The sequence below is a fragment of the Prosopis cineraria genome, unplaced genomic scaffold, assembly GCF_029017545.1.
Source record: "Prosopis cineraria cultivar Desert tree isolate PC_DT_omini unplaced genomic scaffold, ASM2901754v1 PC4, whole genome shotgun sequence".
Classification (NCBI taxonomy): Eukaryota; Viridiplantae; Streptophyta; class Magnoliopsida; order Fabales; family Fabaceae; genus Prosopis; species Prosopis cineraria.
This window is the reverse complement of record NW_026555335.1, coordinates 19,462,021-19,483,688: the sequence shown is the minus strand read 5'-3', so window position 1 is coordinate 19,483,688 and position 21,668 is coordinate 19,462,021. Positions and strand designations below refer to the sequence as shown.

The following is a 21,668-nucleotide window of genomic DNA, read 5'->3' as shown; positions in this document are numbered from 1 at the left end:
ACTATATGTTAGCTTTCAAGCCTAACATAATTATGTCATAGCTAAAATTAGCTACTCATAAATCCCTAACTTCTATTGTGGAACTATTTAAAGCTACAATTACTCATAACATCTTTATTTAGCAACAACATACTAATTTGTACCACTACTAAGCTCTCACAACTTCAAACAATTTATAACTAGGGTTTATCAACCCTTTCAATCGACCACCCAAATCTTCATATTAACACTTATTCAACTCAAAGAAGCTTAAATCAAACTCTCACAACCACATGCAAGACCTAAGGTTTGTGTATAATCTCCCTCTAACTCAGAACCCAACTAACCTTTCTTCAAAATCTAAGAAAACTAAGGTAGATAGGTAGAGAAGATTGTTAGTAAGCTTACCTAGATAATTAGAGGTTCAAACAAGCCTTTAACCTTGGCTAAATCCAAGCCCTTGAAAACCTTCATTCTTCTCTTTCGTGCCCTAGCTCTTCCCCAAGTTTCCATTTATTTTTCTATTAATTTTTGTAACTCAAATTTGTAGAGCTGTGCATTATGCCATGACATAAGACACAGTGAGCTCCATCTTACTTGTATTATGCTGTCCGATCCTAATTCAACCAACTTCGACTCTAGCCCTTTCTTAAAGCTATCTAATAATCCAAAATGTTAATTAGCAACTAGAAAACATAGTTAACTTAATTAATTCATTAATTTACTAATTTATCCTTAATTAGCCATTAATTTTTAGACTTAAAACTTTGGATGTTATATCTACCATAAACATATCCTCCCTTATACTCCCTACAAATGCATCACATTCAAAAACAATTCCAAACACACAAGCATGCTTGAAAAGTTTAAAACACTTTATTTTTGGTTTCTAAAGCAACCAAGCATGCTTGATAGAATTAAACTATCATAAGAATTTATTTTCACAAACTAGTCATAACTTAACAAAAACTAGCAAGCTTAAAGGGAATAACATAATTATATATATATATATATATAGATATCACACGAGCATGCTAAATGGTTCAAGACACATATTTCCAATTCATAATCAATCAAACAAGCCCTCAATGGGCACAATATTTCCATTACAATATACATACATACATACATACATACATACATACATACATATATATATATATATATATATATATTAATACATAGCAGTTTTCTAGGAATAACCATTGTTACATATTTTCCTAGCTAAAATTATGCATTCCTGAATGTTCATAGAACCTTCAATACAAATGCTAGTCTACAAAAATTAATGGTAATAAATAAAATTATTCAATAAGTCTCAATAATTTATTGAAAAAATTGATCTTTTAGTCCTCCAACTTTTAATTCACTTGTAATTCAGTCCCTCAACTATGATTCACTGTGACTCTGTCTTTTAACTATGACTCGCCTATGACTCAGTCTCTCAACTTTTGAATTACTTACAAATTAGTCCCTAAACTTTTGTTAATTTTTTTTTATGTTAACTTATATCTCACATCAATGAGTAAGAGGAGGGTATTTTAGAATAATATATGAGCATTTTTTATCCTTCTTATTTGATAAGAAATTTTAAAAAAAATTTAAAAATAAGGATTGAATTATAGGTAAATCAAAAGTTGAGGGACTGAGTCACAGCAAGTTGTAGTTGAGGGAATGAGTCACAGCGAGTCATAGTTGAGACACTGAGTTATAAGTGAGTTAAAAGTTGAAGGATCAAAAGATTAATTTTTTCTAATTTATTTTATTTAAAAATTAACTCTAACAGTTTCCAACATCCCCTATTTCATCTCTAAACTATTTTATCCTTTAACTTAAATTAATTTGTATAAATTTTGTCCATTTTCTGCCTCCATAAAATTAATAAAAACTCTTTATATTCAAGTTTTCCCCAAAGACTTAAATTATATATCTAAAGTTTATCCTCTAATTTTTCAAATCTCATATTCAGTTCTAATCCTTATATTCAGCTTATTTATGAATAAATTTAACCTCTAAAAATTTTTTTCTGGCTATTAGTTTATAAATAAATCATTATTTGATTTTCATAGGTATCTCATCACATTAAAAACCATTATAGAGTCCTCACATTAGTGATTTGGACAAAACCCATACTATAGACTCTTAATCTAATCTTTTTTTTCCTCTTTAATGGCTCAATAATCAGTTGGAGACGCCTAATAAGTTTAGAATTTATCTAGCTCTAAATTTATTTTCCTTATCAAATTCCAAAAATATCAAAAAGAAAAATAAGATGGAAAGATTGATTACTTATCTAATTGTTAAAAGCCCAGAATGGATGGGTTAAATTTTCAGAATCCTATAGCACTTCAGTAAAGCTGGCATGATATTCCTCTCACTTATAATTGATCTAGCTTTGGCAATTTCATATTGTCGTAGACAAACAAAACAATGCTTCCCTCTCTCTCTCCACCACCCACAAGTATTAAATTATTGAGGGAATGGCATTAAGGGCCCTAAAAACAGAGTTTATTTCACCTAGGGCCTAAATGAATCTAAAATTGCTCTGCAGGCCTTGAGGCCTCAAGTGCAATATTTCTTCAGAGAAAAAAAATACTATTTTGCCCTTTGTTTGATTTGAATTAGAAAATCTACGCAAACCCCTTAGAGAAAAGAAATCGATAAAGCTCTATTCACTATTTTCCTTCCTTTTCTTTGCTTTGCTAGAGAAACAAAACTCACGAAGCTTCTCATTTCACTGCCATTCGAGAAAGCTTCTCATTTCCTTGTCTGTTCTCTATTTGTTATTGCTCCAGTGCTCGTCATTTCCTGTGCTGTCGTGCTCTCTTTACTGTTACTCGTGGTTAACTTGATCCATTCTTTGGTGGCATCATTCATCACCAACACTCTTGTAATTTAACCATAAGCTTCTCTTGGAGTCTCATTCTTGTCGTCTGAAGCTCACATCCTCACACGATCAAATCCAGTCTCTTACTATCGGTCTACATCTGAACGCTAAGTCTCTAGTGTCTGTAACTTTGGTAATTTCTTCTATTGTTTGCCTCAAACTCTTAATTTCTTTTCTCTACATATGGTAGTTTGGTAGTTTACACTTTGCCTTTCTATAGTTTGTTCCATTAACAAATTTCCTTCCCTCCGTCTAAAGTAAATAATGTGACTAGTTAAATGAAATAACTCCTCCATCTAATAGTTTTAAAGATTGCTTCATTCCCATAATAATCTCCATTAAATGTTGCAAGAGAATGGTATCCGCTCAAAGCCTTTTTAACCCATTAGCTAAGATGTTATTTCATTACTTTAATGTGTACTATTACTTCGCTATAAACGATAAATGTATGCTATTTATATTATAATAGGCTATGATTCTATTTATTTCTTCTGCATATAAGTTTTTTTGTAGTGTTTGTTAACTACACTTAGCTATTATGGCTCATTCTTATCCTATGTCATATTTGATTTGTAGTCTTGTACAACAAGTTTATGTTGTTTAAGCTTTTGAACCTAGGAGACGAGAGGAAAAGATTAAGGACTTGAAATTAATCAGTGTACAAAAGGAATTTTAATACTTGGTACACTATCTAAGCTTTTGAAAAAGCAAAAGCATGTGCTAAAGGCTGTGGCTGCTTATCTTTTATGTTTAACCCATAGGTATATTTTGGCTTGATGATAATGCCTCACTTCTTGTAATAAGTATTGGAATATCCCTGAGAAGGGTTTCTGCTACATGCGGGTCAACAAACTTGCTTTTGAGGATATAAGGTATTTATCAATTGCCTAAGATATTTTCTCCCATTAATGACTCTAGTCATGAGGTGAGGTTAAGATAATGGTAATGCTACAGAGAATTCAAATTATTTAGTTTTTGAATGTTTTAAATATTTATTGTAGGTAAATCTATATTTAACATAATTAATCTTGAAATGGTTCAACATGGACCTCTCTATTTCTCCATTCTATGTTGAATTGGGTACTTAGTAGATTACTCAAGCATAGAATCTACTTTTCCCATTAGTCAATGAGTAGTGAATGACCACTGAATCTTTCTTTATATTTTTCTTGTTTTGTTTTGGTTCTCGAATTAGGTCACTATTAGTGAATGCAAAAGTTAGCTTTCACCTTTTTATATCCTTTTCCTCTTCTTCCAAGCCGACAGGTAACCAACTATATAAATGTTTGTAAGCTTGTAGCATAATTATGTGAATAGAGAATATATTAATGCATGCTGTGCTTTGCTATCCTTGATTATTTTCTCTTTTGCTAATCATAGTTAATTTGTGCAAGTGAAAAGCATAAAATGGCTTCCAACGAATAACAAAAGGTGATATCAACTATGTAATGGCATGATTTTAGAAGAGAATTTTTGGAGATTAATAAAAGACAAGTACAAAAAGGTAGGCGATTCAAATAAAGCTGCAGCTAAGATATGGAAAGAAATGACCATAAAGGAGAGGGAGCCATATAGAATGAAGGTGACTGAAAATAAAGAGATGAAAACATAAAAAAATTATGACATTCCTTTCTATACTTGATATTCTCCAGCAAAATTTAAAGAAATTGCTGAGTTTATAAAAGAGAATGGCCATTTAAGAGAGAAAGTTGAGGCAATTGGGTTTTCTATGTTGTTGGATATTAAAGGTCTAAAAATTACAAGAGAGTTATACAGTGAGATCATGCGATCTTATGATCCCCCGACTTAGAAAATGACAATAAAGGGAAAAATAGTATTAGTGACAATAGGTCCCCTGCAGGCTATTATGGGGCTACCTAATGGTATAAGGGTAGTAGACTTGAATGTTAATAAGGAGTTGGTAGCAGAATTGAAGAGTGATTATACATCAATATCATTAAATGACTTAAAGAACAAGATCACTTCAAACGATGAGAATGACAAGTTCGAGTTCCATTTTTTGTTGTTGACACTTGGAACTCTTTTGTGTCCTAGTAGAAGTCCTTGATTTATTGATAAGGCATTCAAGGTGTTGGCATGTATGAATGATGCATTTTGATTGGGCTACTTTTATGTTGGAGGATTTGAATCAGGAGATTCAGCTCTACAAGGAATATGTCAAGAAAGGAAAGTCAAAGGGAACTAAATATATTGGAGGATGCCTCTACTTCTTATTAGTAAGCTATGTTATCTCTGGTATTGTCATGAACCTTAGTTGTTATAGCTATCCTTACGTTGAATTGATGTTTTAGATTTTCTATCTCTAAAATTTTCCTCTAAATAAACCTATACCCCCAGCTAGTGATGCAATTAGGTATTGGACTAAAGAAAGGGTTAACGAAAAAGTGAAGGTTGAGTGCTAGAGATGCCATGGCTTATTGTACACTAAAGCACTTGCCCACCATGATGCCAACCTTAGTACCTCAACCCAGCTGTCTCTAATTACTGCCTTTCATGACAAGGTGCGTATACTTTTAACCAAATAGTATTTTTTAGATCCCTTAGTTATGAGTAAGGGAACCCTAAGTTCAAAATAAGTGATCTACAGGACATGAAAGGATGTGTACATAAGAGTGAAGGCTTATATGGAGAAGGTCTGTTTTGCCAATGTTAATTTGCGAACATTTCATTGTCAAATATGAACATATTATCATGAATAAGTGCACATTTTATGTTTTATAGGCAATGAAGGAAGTACAGGAGAGAGTCATATCTTACATAGCTAATGAACTACTAGAGTTGCAATCAGAGAGGGCTGTCATAGAAGAGGAAGAGGAAGAGGATGAAGATGAGGTAGGTGAGAATGACAAGGACGATGAGGGGATGAGGAGGGGGAACATGATAAGGATGAGGATGATGCAAACATAGAGATAGAAGAACAAGCAGAGGTGAAGGATGTTAAAAACATAAAGAGTGAAAAACAAGAAGGCAGGGAGGATAAAGAGAAAGATACAGATCAAGAGGGAGAAGAAGTAGAGAAATCAGACAGGGATGCATCTAAACACAAGGTAGCTACCAAAGAGAAAGGAAAATTTCTAGTCATGAGATCTAAGAGGAAGAAGAAGGCTATTGTTAAATCTCCGTGGATCCCACTTGTTACCCAGAAGAAGAAAAAAGTTAATGACAAGCAATGGTTATACAGATTATACACAGATTGCTGTACAATAGAGGATGGTAGAGAGTAAGTAGAAAATTACTATCATAAGAAATTCAAAAAAAAAATGTTCTTTACTATAAAGCATTATAATTATTTGTTTTGGTTGGATGCCATAGGATATTTGTCCAAATGTATGACTATTATCTTACACGGAGTAAGCTACGTTCTCTTAGACTAACACAATAGATAAGCAATCGTGTAAAAAAATTTTAAACCTATATTTAACAATGGAAGTCCATGTATGTACAACTGCATGTTCGTAAATGAACAACTAAATGTCCATATATATCCATATAGGTAATTACTATGGTCAGCAGGACTCTTGTAGGTGATTAGAAGGAGTATTTATCTCATGCCACGCATCATATTTTTGATGCTGAATTTATGGCTAAGATGATAAAGAATCTATCACGCTAGAATATAGATGAGAATGCAAAGCATATTATCCCTGAGCATTTAGGATATAACTTAGGCGACTATGATTTCATATTTAGGCCTACGGTTGTTGGAAACCATTGGTTCTACTTTGTCTTGGAGCCAAGGATAATGAAATTTTATATTCTTGATTCTATGGTTGATCACGAGCAATTACAGGCTGAGGAGGAAGAGATGAGAAAAGCAAGAAGAAAAGGGAAGAGGAAGTTGGCAAAAAAAATGCCTGAAGGATCTAGTGTACAAGGCCCCAATAATGATGGGTGCAAATATTATATGCTCTAAATTATGAACACTTGCTTTTAAATTTGTCAACCTTTTTGTGTCTGTTAGCTGACCATTTACCTTTACAGAGGGAGCATTTCAGATCAATTTTTCTCAAGGTAAAGCTAAAACTATCTGACATGGAGTACCGCAATGACATACTCTATCCACAGGTCTTCAAGCAAGAGAACAAGTAAGTTACGCTGGTATAACATTGAAAACTTTTTCAAAAACAAAATATTCACTCATATCTCACTCTATTGCCTTTGTTGTGCAATAATGATTGTGGAATTCATCTCATTGTGTGGCTCAAATTCTAGAACAATACCGTCAATGTTAACTATCCTCTGTTTACCATGTCTAGATACATAACACAAGAACTATCGGCCATGAGGTGTGACATATTATGCTAGCTAGTGGAGCATCCCAACAATGTCATCTGTGAATGTCCACTTTTACTTGTAGGAATAGGTAAATGAAAACAAAAATTTAGGATTGTAGAATTAGGTTCTCTGATTAGGATTATATACATATTTAAAGATGTTTTTTTGTAATTTGGAAATAGTTTTTGTTTGTAATTGGAATTATGTATATATTTACATGAAGAGGAAATGAAATCTACAAGTCTCAACCTTTTTATTATGTATAAGACAACACCTACTATGCACAAGACAATGTTCATGCATGTGCAACGAAAAGTCTATGCGTTTTTAGTATTTCAGTAGCCTTGTTTTGACTGAAATGGCTACACAAACCATACATAACAGAACATTCACTATGCGCAAGACGATGTCCACGCTTGTACAATAAAAAGTTCATGTATTTTTAGTATTTCAGTAGCCTTGTTTTGACTGAAATGGCTACACAGACCATGCACAATAGAACCACTACTATGCACAAGATGATGTCCATGCATGCACAATGAAAAATTCATGAATTTTTAGTAATTCAGTACCCTTGGCTGAAATGGCTGCGTAGATCATGCACGACAAAACACCCACTATGCACAATATGATGTCCATGCATGCACAATGAAAAGTCCATGCATTTCTAATATTTTACTATTAGCCTAGAGAAAATAACAAGTTACGCAGACCATGTACAACAGAACACCCACTATGTATAAGACGATGTCCATGCATGCATAACAAAAAGTCCATGCATTTTCCAGTATTTTACTACTAGCCTAGAGAAATGACAAGTTGTACAGACCATACACAACAAAACACCTACTATATACAAGACGATGTCCATACATGCACAATAAAAAATCCATGAATTTTAAGTAATTCAATAAACTTATTTTGGCTGAAATGGCTACACAGACCATGCATGACGAAACACCCACTATGCACAATACGATATTCATGCATGCACAATGGAAAGTTTCCAGTATTTCACTACTAGCCTAGAGAAAATGACAGGTTAAGCAAACCATGCACAACAGAACACCCACTATGCACAAGATGATGTCCATGTATGCATAATGAAAAGTCCATGAATTTTGAGTAATTTAGTTACCTTATTTTGGCTAAAATGGCAACACGAACCATGTACGATAAAATACCTACTATGCACAAGATGCTGTCCACAAATGCACAATGAAAGGTCTATGCATTTTCAATATTAATAAGGACAATTACATTAAATTAGAATTTCATATTGGTACTAGCCTTAGTATTAAAACAAGTACCCATATGAAATTTGACATCATATTTCAAGCTTGGCATATATAAAAAGTTATCCACTGTATCCAAAATATCTAACAATTGCTTCTCTATATACAAATAAAAATATCTATCATTCCCAATTACCTAAAAAAATATTAATTGAGAATGCTTTCATATACATAATTATAGCTGCCTATGTACACCAAAGAAGTATAATGTGACTACTTCTCATGATGGGTTAGGATTCTTGTATGTCTTGCGACTGTGTCTAGCCTCCCCACATCTTGAACAATGATAAATCTTCTTATCTTAGAATTAAGACTCTATCCCCCTTATTCTTGGCCCCCTAGGAGGATGGTTGGTTGAAGGCGGTTGTAAGAAAGTTTGTGATAAGTTATCTATCAATGTTGCTGTATCAAGCTTTAGAATGTCAAAAGTCTTAATCAAGATCATATTACTGCCATAGATTTTTTTCTTGACGACTTAAATGATACCATTCCTCAACATATCGATATATATTGCCATGTGAAAGCTTTATGGCAGCACATACTTGAGGACATGGTAGTCCAGACATCTGCCATGCCAGGTAAGAGCATTTACGTAATTCAAGATTTTCTCACACATCTCCATTTAATGTTTTTACTCTAACAATGTTCAATGCACAAAAATCTACTTGCAATGTATCACCTCTTTACACATTTTCCTTTAGCTTAGTCTCCACATTTGGTCCAACACCATTTGTCCACTTTTCTAATGGACTTTGCTGTTGTGTAGCTTCTTCACTAATTTCTCCCGATGCTTGTACATAAAAATAGCAATATTATATTTCCTTTCCTTGGCAACCCAAGAATTAAAGGACTCAGCAATGTTGGTCGTTATGTTATCCCACCTCCTGTAGGGAAACTTGCTAAATGCCCATATATCTATATCACCATGTGTTTCAAGCCATTGAAATAAATTCAGATAGAAATTCATCATATTTAACATTGCAACATTAAACTCATTAAGGAGTCTTGCATAAGCTATTGCATCTAGGAGCTTGAATGCTGCATCCTTTGTCACTCTATTCTTTCTTTTATCTCTTGTAACTTTCAAAAATTCTGACCTAAAGTTTTCTTTCACATGATGGTAACAAAAAGCATTGTTGTCACAACTATATATTTCTTATGCAGCCCTAATGATTGAATTATGTCTGTCAGACACTACTGTTATCTCTTGCGATTTTGATATCTCCTTAATATTTTGAAGAAACCATGACCACTCCTCAACTATCTCACCACCTACAATGGCATATGCCACAGGAAACATCTCATTATCTGCATCATATGCACATGCTTGTAGTAAAGTTTCCTTATATGGTCCACTTAAGAAAGAACCATCTATATATAATATGGGTTGAACACCTTCCATGAAACCTTTTATCCTACATCCATATGCAACAAACAAACATTGAAATCTATTACATGGCCTAGCTATCCATTTTGCAACTGTGGTCAAATCACTTTTAATTAGCCTTTGACACATCCAGGGAATTAACATATATGATTCATCTGGTTGACTATATCTTTTAGCTAAAGCTTTCTCCTTGCCTCTATATGCTTGATAATAACTAAGTTTCAAACCATACTCCCTATAGATGTCTCGTATAATATCATTAAGAGACTTTCATATAGAAGTCCTTAGCTCATCAATTATTATGGATGAGGTTAGTATTGATCTTCTTTTATAGGCAACATCAAGATTGTTTTATGCAATATGAAGATGTTGATCCTTGAAAGTTCTTATACTTAAGATACTATTATCTTTTCCACCTAACTTGTATGCTCTAATATACCATGGACATCCCTCAACTACACACTTCACAATAACTTGACCTGGTTTGTTCTTCAGAAATTTATATCCAAACTTATACGCTAGGCTATACTTGTATAATGCCTTCCTAAACACCACAACATGAGCAAAAATTTGTCCTACCCTAATAAGAGAATCCTTCCACTTGCTAGCATTCATCTCTAAAATAAGGGTAGGAATGCATTGGATAGCTAAATTATCTTCTCTACTTTCTGTTGGAATGCATCCTTTAGAGTTAGGTATGCTAAAGCCTTCCAAATCAATATCCTAACGCTGAGGAGATAGAGAACTTCCATATGAAAATGATAAAAACTGGTCTATCCCGCATTTACAAAAGTTACTATATTATTAGTGCTCTGTATTAATAACTTTTATTTTACATAACTAACCATTCAATATAAACAAGTAAATATTCATGTTTACACAACATATAATCCAGTATTCCTGACAATGCATTTTTTGACCCAATTAATGTGAATGTTAGTACTTACTCTTCAGGATCATCTTCCAATGCAGCCCATCTAGCAACATACACATGAGCAGTTCTTCCATTGTATTCAAATAATTGTTCAACTCCAACATTGTCAAGAAGATATATGAATGTGTTTGAATTAATCTCAACAGTGAACTTTATGTCACTTTCATTATCACCATGGCAAAATTTTGAAGATATAAATGATCTTAGCTCTGTATATTTCATTCCTTTTGTTATGGTTCTTATAATTATATTTCCACCCTCATACTTCATACCACTATCAACACTTCTCAAAAATTCACCACCATAGTAGAAGAAACAAAATAATTTTTCTCTAAAACTACTTTCTATCTCTTATATTAACCTACAATGAACAAATTAATCTAGGTAAATTTTTACATATAAAAGCCCATCTTTTATTTTACACAACATAAAGTTCGATATCAATAACTCAAAATTCATTTTCAGACAACAGATACTCCAACGTCTTTGCTAGCCGATTGTCTTTACATTGAGAATTATATTGTATTCAATTCACATGTCAAAATTCAATATTAACAGGTCAACTATAGATATTGTAAAACAACTAATCCACTCTAAAACTTTTATAACCAACTTAATAGTTCAGCAGCCTTTAGCTTCTATCAGTAGGTTAGGCTTCATTAACAAATTGCAAAAGCAGGCAAATCATGTATAATACAATATCCACTATGGACAACACAAGGTTTATATATTCTCACCTAAAAGTCCATGTTATTCAAGTTTATCATAAGGCTAGGCTTAACAAATGGAATGCTGAAGTTAGGCAAATATAGCACAACATAATATCCACTATGCACAACACAAAGTTTATATATTCTTACCTAAACCAACTTAATAGTTCAACAACCTTTAGCTTATATCAATAGGTTAGGCTTCCTCAATAAATTGCACAAGTAGGCAAATAATATGTAACACAATATCTACTATGCACAATACAAGATTCATAAATTCTCACCTGAAAGTTCATGTTATTCTAGTTTGTCATTAGGCTAGTCTTAACAAAAGGAATGCTCAAGTTAGGCAAACATGACACAACATAATATCTACTATGCACAATACAAAGTTCATATATTCTCACCTGAACATCATGTGATTCCAATTTATTATCAGGCTAGGTTTAATATAATGCACAACTCAACATTTAATAAAAACAACTCAAAGTTCATTTTTGCACAACAAATACTCCAACATTTCTGACAGAAGATTTTCTTTATATTGGATCATATTTTATTCAATTCACATGTGAAATTGCAATATAAAGAAGTCAACCATCATTATTGTACGACAACTAATCCACTCTAAAACTTTCATGGCCAAAATGGTTCAGCAACCTTTACCTCATATTAACAGTAGAATCACAAATAATATTTCAATTTTAACAAGATTACATTTAACTTTGTATAATAAAAAGTCCATCTCATATACACCCACTACCTTATGTAAAACCCCCATTAAATGCTTCTATTAAATAAATCACTACATATTAAATGAGTGAAGATCATCTCTGTCGCCACTTCACCAGCAACTGACATGCAGCAATGACATACCTTAAATTATTTGTACCCTTAAATGATTTATGCAGCAATAATGGATGCCTCTCATTTCTACAGCAAGAATAGTAAAAATCTCAACTCATTTTTACTACAACAATGTGAGAAATCTAAAAACCTCTAGCTGAGATCATGAACTTATCAAAGCACTTCTTAAGATGAGAGATTTTGAAATCTACACACCTCAAAAGTTATTCCTCTCCATTAGAGATAAGAAACCTTCCCATTCTCTAGTTGAATACCCATTCCCGTGTGTCTATCATTCTTTCTCTGTGTTCAATTTCATTTCTATCCATTAAGGGCAAAATAGTATTTTTGCTCTAAAGAAATATTACACTTGAAGCCTCAAGGCCTGCAAAGCAATTTTAGATTCATTTAAGCCCTAAGTGAAATAAACTCTATTTTTAGGGCCCTTAATGCCATTCTCCCTAAATAATACCCTATTCCATGATCAAAATGTGGGTTGGGCTATCCACTATTTGATTTTATATTATATTTAGTTTTTTAAAATCTTTAAATATATATTATAAAAAAACCTATTTAATTATACATATAAAAAAATTTCAAGACTTTCAAAATTTAAAATTTTGAGCTGAATTTATGTATTTTATATAAAATAATTTTTAAATAATTAACTAATTAGTAAATTGTAACATTTATTTTAAATATTTTTCTTGAATAATATATGACCATTTACTCTTTTCTAAAAAATTATTTTTAATTTATTTTTATGTAAAATATTCTTAGTTTCTTACTCAATTGATCACATAATAAATTCTAATTCTAATTATTATGAAATCTCATCCTAATATTATTTAAATGCTAGATAAAAAATTGAGATGTCACATAATTGGGTTTCTTTCATGACTTTTGCATTCTTGAGGCCCGATAAACAACATTCCTTAATTTCAAGAAAAGGATCTTATACCCTTCAAGGCCCATTTATATTTTGGATTCTGATTGCCCTATTTCTTAGGCCTTAAACTCAGAAAATGAGACTTTATTGTGAATCAATTTCAAGTATTTATTAATCCTACAGGCCCAAGCCCAAATAAGAAACCCACATTGAAGTTGCATGAAGCCCATCCTCATTGCCTGATTTGCAATCGGATTCGGCTTTTTAAAAAGTGCTTTTGAAACTTTTTGGAAGTCAAATTAACAACACGTGGCTACCCTCTTTCAAATTGAAACTGTTCCCCATTCTCGTGCAGGGCAGATGCTCTTTGTGGCCCGCAAATTGGTCCGCATTTCAAGATTTGAATTTTTGATGGGTTATGGGAAAGAACCTTTGCAACGCTCCGTTTTACTTAAGTCCTGCCATTCCAATTTCGGGCTTAACATATTGGGCTTTGATTGGCATGGATCCGGTTCAAGTAGTGAAATGGTGTGGCTCACATTTCCTTTTGAACCCATCATAGTTAAAATATAGGGATCAAATTATAAATTTAGTAAAACTTTGAAGAATAAACATTTTGGGTCCATTTATTTCAACTTAATTTGTGAAAAAAATTATTTCATGAGTTTTTATTATGTTCATTTAATTTTTTTTAAAAAAATCAAAATTCAAAAAAGAAGCAGGTGTTTTATTATTTTAAAAAAATTTTAAAAATAATTTAATACAGCAGATGAGAAAAATATTTTAAAAATAGGTTAAAGAATAATTTTAATCATCTAACTTTATACAAAATTTCAATTAGTTTTTTTAATTTTATAAAGTATTATTTAGTCTTTTAACTCTAATATTGTTAATTTTAAATGATTATTTTTTATATCAATAATTATTATTTTTAAAAAATAAATTTTATATACTAACATTTAAAATTTTTTTGTCAATATTTAAAAGTTTGATGTAAAAGTTTGTTAGGATAACCTAACAATGTTAGGGTTAGAGGACTAAAAAAACATCTTATAAAGTTAAGGAATTAAAATGAAATATTATGTAAAGTTAAATGACTAAATATATACTTTAACCTTAAAAATATAATATAGACAAAAATGCCTTAAAATTTTAAAATAATTAAGTAATAAATTATTTTTATAAAACAAATAAAGAAAATATCATAAAATTTTAAAACAAATAATTAATAATAACTTTTTTATTATTGTAACAAAAAATATAAAATAATGTTTGATTTTTATAATTTTTTTACAGAATAAATAATTTTTAATAAAATATCTAAACTAGATGGATTGTGATCCTCGATGATCCTCGATGAAGAGAGATCTTCGACTCGCAACCGTAGTTCTTTAATAATTAGTCACTGGGATCAGAAGGATTGTGAAAAGTTCTTCGTCTCTGGGCATATTTTAAGCTTCGGAAGCTGCTATATCGCTCACCAACCCCTTGATGCTCTCAGTTATTAACTTCTTTTGCTTGACGAGTCATGCGTACATCATCATCATCAGTTAACTAGATGGCTGTTGTGTATTAATCTGAAGAATAAATTGTATAGTAATGCTTCTGAATTGAGTTGCGAGGCTTGTTCTAAATTTTATATTTTGTAAGGGAATTGGTTTATTGCTAATTTAATCTATGCATAATGTCATGAGTCCTGCATGGAAAGTCTCACAACTGAAATTGGATTTGCACGTTTAAGAGGTTCTCACATCCAATAAACTAATCTTTTAGGATGATTTTCTTTTTAAATTTGTACTCATGATATTAGTTCTTTCATTGAGAGGTAGGTCTCATAAAAAATGCTACCCATGAAGCCTTTTGATTGGTCAAAAATCAAGTGAAGTGTCATAAAGTGGAGTCATCAAAGATGTTAGCTATCGAATGGGTGATATTTTCATGAGTTTGATATCGAAAAATCTCATAAGTGAAGTGGAGTTTATAAGTTTAAGAAATTATTTCAACCAATATATTAATTTTTTAAGATAGACATTTCCATTGAACTTGTACTCAATCATACTATTCTCATCTAATTATATCAGGGTCTTATATGAGTTTTTCCAAAGTACATCTATTCATTTATTTGTAAAGAAGAAAAAGTTACAGTGCCCTTATGTAGTACGGCCCTTGTCTCACTGCTTGAAGAGCATGGATACTAAAGAGTTACTAATGTGTCAAATGTTGGAATCACTCATTTTTTTTGGTCATATGAGACCTCTAATTTTGTTTTTCTTGATTATTTTTTGTAGAGGGATAGTTAACTAAAATGATTCAAAAAGTTTCAAGTCACAACTGTTTTGGAATGTTATCCACATCCTGTTTATTATAGAGTAGCTTAGCTGTATTGTGCACACTCATTCATTTAATGGACAGCAATGTGTGAAGCTACCACAACCATGAGGATGAGAGGAAAAGCCAAAAAGTCTATCCTTTTTGTCATACCACAAACTGCCAAAAATAGTGAACCACAAGGCCAAAATGTCTCTACTTGCTATTAGTTCTTAACAAAGCTATTAATGCTGATCATCATCATCACTATCATCAGTTTAATCCACAAACCATTTGAGAGAGTAGGGTCCAAAAAAAACTAGTTTTAGGTCATGCCTGCTAGCTGTTTGATTAAAGAAATGGAAATTGAAGATTTAGTGAAGAGGACAGTGACATTTTTATAAGGGTGCCCAACAAAATAGGCGGTGGCGAAGATTGGGGTCCCTGTATGCTGGCTGTCTAGAAACAGTTTATGTGGAGACAAATATGCCTTAGAGGGCCAATGATTAATCCCACACCACAGTGCCTATTTTATGGGCTTTGAACTTTGAATCAAAACTAATAGAGAAATTCTTAGTTAAAAATTATCCCATCTGTAAGTAAGCTGAGATGACTATTAATAGACCTGTAACCAAGACGATTCTCATTAAAAAGTTTGCTTTACATTATTACATGTTCATTACTGAAGGGCCCACTTGAGAATGATATATGTAAATATAGGTGAAATCTACACTAGCGTTTGTCATATTATTTTGATCACAGGCAGCAACACATGGGTTTGTCTTTATAAATATTTCACCTTCTTGCTAATAAACATTATTCTAATGGACCTTCCCTGTGCTCGTGATTCCAAACACTGCCCTTTTCAACACATTTATATATATTTCTGTGTGCCTTGGCTCTTATTGGATCCATTGTTACTCACTTCAGACCTTGAGGAGGGAGAGACTAATCTGTCAGAAAATGGCTAACCAGCAGAAGAGAGGGTTCTTGTACATTTACAAAGGCGGGAAAGGGAATCCAAGGAAGAAGAATAATGAGCTTGATCAGCCTTCTACAGTAGTCGAGGTGGGGAAGAAATCCAATTCACTCTGTTGGCTAACTAGGATATCAAAAGCTCGAAGCTTGAGTGTCGGCATTAATGGCGGCCAAAGAGGCTTATCAGCAGCAGAAGCAGGAGGAGGAGGAGGATTTGTTGAGGGCAGAAAATCAACTTCTTGCTTAGAGCTAGGATCAGGAGGAGGATATGATGAGGGAAGAAAGTCAATATCTGCAGAATCAGCATTAGAATCAGGAGGAGTAATAGTTGAGGGAAGGAAATCAGTCTCCCACATTGAATCAAATCTGTCAGCAGTGAGAGGGATAGTTATTGAGGGGAATAGAAAGTCAGTGTCTCAGATTGAAACATTATCTTCTGTGACTGCATATCTTCAGGTAAAGGTTTTGGTCACTGACATGCCAAGCTTCATGCAAGTGCAAGCCTTCCGCTGTGCTAGGAGAACATATGATAGCTTGGAGAAGTTTAGCTCTAAACACATCGCTCATAACATAAAGAAGGTATGCTTCAAAATTCACCTACCTCTCCAGTTGAAACACTTAAAATCTCAGTTTCTTTGTCTCTTTAAACAGTAGTTCCCATGGTAATTAATTAAGCAACACATAAATGATGGGAAAATTAATTAATTATTTGGTAGATCATGCATATGAAAATCTGGTTGGCCAAATTGTTCATAATTAAATATAATTGATATGTCTCCATCTTTTATTAGAGGGACCTACTTCAGGCGTGAAAATATAATTGACATGGGCATATTTATTCTTGGTAAATTGAGCCTGTCCGCAAATTTTCTAGTTAGTTGTGCATGTTCCTGTGGTCTACTTCAGGCATGAATATATAATTGACATGGGCATATTCATTCTTGGTAAATTGAGCCTGTCCGCAAATTTTCTAGTTAGCTGTGCATGTTCCTGTGGTCTGTATATCATCTAGCTCGCGCAGCAGATAGTGATACAATTATTTACTTCTTGTTTCTTTTTGGAATTTTGTTTCTTGGATGATTGAGCATCGTTCATTGAACCCCACAGAAGAATCGAATGATGATGAACTAGACCAGTCATGAATGGCCATTTCCTCTCTCTCCCTCCCTCACCTTTTATTGTTCATTGGTCAGAATCATTCGAAATGGCTCGCTGATCTATGTCAACGACCAAGACTAGATCTCTCAATCCTGACCGTCCACTTCTTCAACCCAATTCTGTTGAAACTGTCTATTGTCAAAATCAAATCATTCATTAGAGATTCCCCACCTTAACCAAATGTCAAAATAACATTAAACGCACCATTTGCTCTTGATTTGACTAGTAAAAAGAGTTAAATCAGTTTATTTTAAAGTTTTAAATTTTAGTTATAAAATATACAATCATATTCAATAAATACGTCAAAAGGATCTTCACAATATTTGTGGTACAATCATGTTAAATAACAATTTTACACAGTGTTAGTTTAGATTAGCTTAGTCAGTCAGTAATTATATATCAGGTTTTTAAAGACGCCAATGGATGGAATTTTTTGTTTTAAAAAAATAACATTAAACTCCTCAAGGCCCTAAAGTTATTGCTAATTATATGTACTTAGAAAAAGAAACATATCATTACCCTAAACTAATCCTGTACATTTTTTAATTCCCACCCCATGTGCATAATAAAAGAAGCATGGATTGTTTAATTTATATATTTATTTCTGGTCAGCGAGATTTGTAAAATAGTCACTTTGCATTGATTTGATAAATTATAGTATGTGCCATGTATTAAATAATATAAAGTTCATGTGCAGGAGTTTGACAAAGCGTATGGTCCGGTCTGGCATTGTATTGTGGGCTCAAGTTTTGGCTCTTTTGTGACGCATTCAACGGGGTGTTTCCTTTATTTTTCAATTGAAAAATTGCATATTTTACTGTTCAAGACCAAAGTTAAGAAAGCTCAGGTTGAATAAATATATAATCTTTTTTTGCTACAGGAATAAATATATAATCTTAATTATACAGGATTCAACGCATAGAGACTTTGGATTCTGGAAAAAGCCTCTGTTGTATTTCGATATCTGTACATGAAAATTCGTATAATGTAATGAAACTTGTTTTATATGAACATATGTTTTATTTTCATTTCTTGGGTTTTTCAATTTCTGTCATTCAATTGAAGTTCTGAAACCATTTAGGTTCATTATGTTGGTGTCATGTACACGCGAATGACTTTTAAAGTTTTTTCCTTGTCGTGTGATACACATTAGGAAAGCAACGCAACCACAATGATTTTATAAATGTGTAGTGAGATTTTCAAAATTCAAATAAATAAAATATGATAGCTAATTAAAGATTAACATGGTAATTTAACCTAAAATAATGACAGTTTAGGGATTCTTGCATCCTTTTATATGCATGGATCTATTTGTACGTTGAATAGAATCAACCTAAAATGAAATGAAAAAAAAAAAAATTATAGTTGAGAAAAGTGAATGGTTTTTCTAAATAAATAGAAACAAAATTTTATTATTAAATAATGATAACATAAAGATGATAAATACGATATGATACACCTTAAATATCTTAATTTTTTTATACAATATGAAAACAATTCTTTTTCCATATGTAACCAAACGCGCGTTGCCTAAGAATCCAAAACTACTTTTGGTTTTTATTCAACTAGTATGTTGTGCCATTTGGATGAAATTATTATTAAAGATATGTTTGATTTCATATTTGAAAAGTATTAAAATAACATGAAACTAAACATACCAAGTTGTTTTTTATTTATTGTCATTTTTAAAAAAATAAGTCTACTTCTCAATCAACAACATTTTCTCTCTTGGAGCAACTATTCATTTTATACATATTTGTTAATCTATCTGACAAAGCAAGGAATTAATAACTTGGTGGTCTTCCATTTCTGAGTTTTCTAAATCTCAATGTTGAAAGATTCCATCATATCATCACCTAACACGGATTTTTTCTCTTGGCAACCTCCTCCCCAAACAAGCCTGCAGATTGATCAGCAAAGGGCATATTGTGTGCTGGATGGAACAGAGATTGAATCAGATTCTTAATTAAGACTTGTCTCATTCGTGTTTTTAAAAATTATTTTCTATTTTTAGAAAAAAAAATTAAAAACACATTTGCAAAATTATTGTTGTTTTTTGTTTTACACAATCGTTTATCCCCATGGTTTTATTGGATTTTATTTTTAGTCATTGTAATTTGTTTTCCATGTTGAGTTCTTATAGTTTCAGCAATTTAACATTGTTAGGGGCTTAGGAAACAAACTTCACCCAATCTTATTGAAATTATGGAGACTAAAAATACTACAAAAAAACTACAAGGACTAAAAGCAAAACCTAATAAAATTATAAAAATCAATGATTGTATTTTTCTTTGTTTTTAAAATCAAAAAATGGAAACATCTTAAAGTTGTTTTCATTTTATTTTTTTATTTTCAAAGCGTATTACATTTGATTATTGAAAACTATAATTAGTTTGACTAATTTCAATCACAAATGACTACCATTACCAAAGCCCAAAATGGCATAACCAAATAATTGTTTTGCCAATGATGGATTTCGTGCTAGTGCACCACTTTCTATCTCTAAGTCCCTTGCTTGTTTTGTTTCCTATTTTGAACTTCATTCTCCTTAGGGATTCATTAAGAAACATATTGCTTCCGTTTGTGTCCAAACCTATGAACTGAACGATGTTACCAAACTCAAAAGAGTTCTTGCGAATGCAAAGTGTTACTACCTTAGAAAACCCTCCCAAAACTAAGAACTAATGGGGTATGCAAGGCAGGCTCAGGAAAGCGAGTTCCTCATAAGCGTAGCGATAAAAAGACAAGCAACTATGAGAAGGGGCTTGCCAGTAAGGAAGAAAACCAACCTGACATAAGGATTCTAGTTCGCCTACTTAGAGCAGTGAATATTCTCAGAACATGAGCAAAGGTGATCTCCCGCTTGATTAGGTCAATGGCAAGTTAGTTCTTAGTATGATATAACTTAGGGCTCTTTTGTCTTCCGTTCTCCCTCCTTAATCTTCTTATTATAAGTGAAGTAGGGTAGTCACTTTTTTCCTTTTCATTATCATTCTGAAATGGTGTTAGTGTCCATTATGGTAGATGGGTGGGGCTTTGGTAATGGGCTTGACCTTCCCAGGGAAATAGCTCCATCCTTCAGTCCTCACTCTAACTTAGAACTTATAGAATATAGGCTATACAAACTACAGTTTCCTAGTAAGATCATTAAGAATAGTCCAAGATATGAGATAAGTGCTGTTAAAGACTGAATTGCGTAAGTAAGAGAATCAAGCTTTATTAACAGCTCATCTTCCGCACCAGTAGTTAGTCTTCTCTTTCTATAAGCAATTCTTAATGCCTTTTGTATCTGTCTTTGAATCAGTCTATCGTGCGTAGCTAGCTTATTATTAATCAATAATCTCAGTGTAAGTATAGTCTTTTAGACTCGTTCCATAAACTACACTCGCTATATGTTTAAGTAATCCCTCTTTCTGAAGCATTGAGCAAGGTAAAAAGTAAGCCATTGATGGAAGCTTTAGAGTTCCCTGTGTTAAGAGAAGAACTTGCTTTATTAACTGCAACTATCAAACCTTTAAGATGAAAGGATTTAAGATGAAAGAATGAGTTAAGAAGAGAGATCCCATTGTTTCTAGATACTCATGAAAGTTACTCCTTTCCTTAAGGCATGCCCCTGATAAATAAACTTCCTATAGCAAATGCCAAAGCCAAGCTTACTTAATTAAATCTTTAAGTTTCAAAGCACAATGGAATTTGTCCCTGCTAACTAGTTCAATTACTGAAGAGAACCTTAAAGGAGAACTGAAATGAAACTTCAGGAAGACAGGAGGAGATGTGTAACATCCTAAATTTCTTAATCCTAAGTTTAGAGGTTAATCGAGGATGAAGTAGAAATTAAAGTGGGATTAGAGATTTGGATGATTAATTGGCATTTTGACTTGTTTGTGTGTTATATGAGAAGATATGAGTGATAGGAGTCCGTTTCAAGTCAAAGCAAGTACGCGTGGTGTGAATGAATCTCACCATGCCACATGCCATGGCTTGTGCTACATGTGTCACAGT

At 32.5% G+C, this 21,668-nt stretch overlaps 1 protein-coding gene across 2 annotated transcripts; it reads left to right on the top strand.

The window, feature by feature from the left end:
- Nucleotides 1-16,371: 16,371 nt before the first annotated feature.
- Nucleotides 16,372-18,694, top strand: LOC129310171 (uncharacterized). 2 transcript variants are annotated; one of them, XM_054952045.1, is made up of 2 exons: nucleotides 16,372-17,087; nucleotides 18,364-18,694. In XM_054952045.1, the coding sequence occupies exons 1-2, from the start codon at nucleotides 16,494-16,496 to the stop codon at nucleotides 18,520-18,522; spliced, it is 753 nt and encodes a 250-aa protein (XP_054808020.1). In that variant the 5' UTR covers nucleotides 16,372-16,493; the 3' UTR covers nucleotides 18,523-18,694. The 2 variants fall into 2 exon arrangements, with proteins under 2 accessions (XP_054808020.1, XP_054808021.1); XM_054952046.1 differs by having other exon boundaries at nucleotides 18,353-18,557.
- Nucleotides 18,695-21,668: the final 2,974 nt, after the last annotated feature.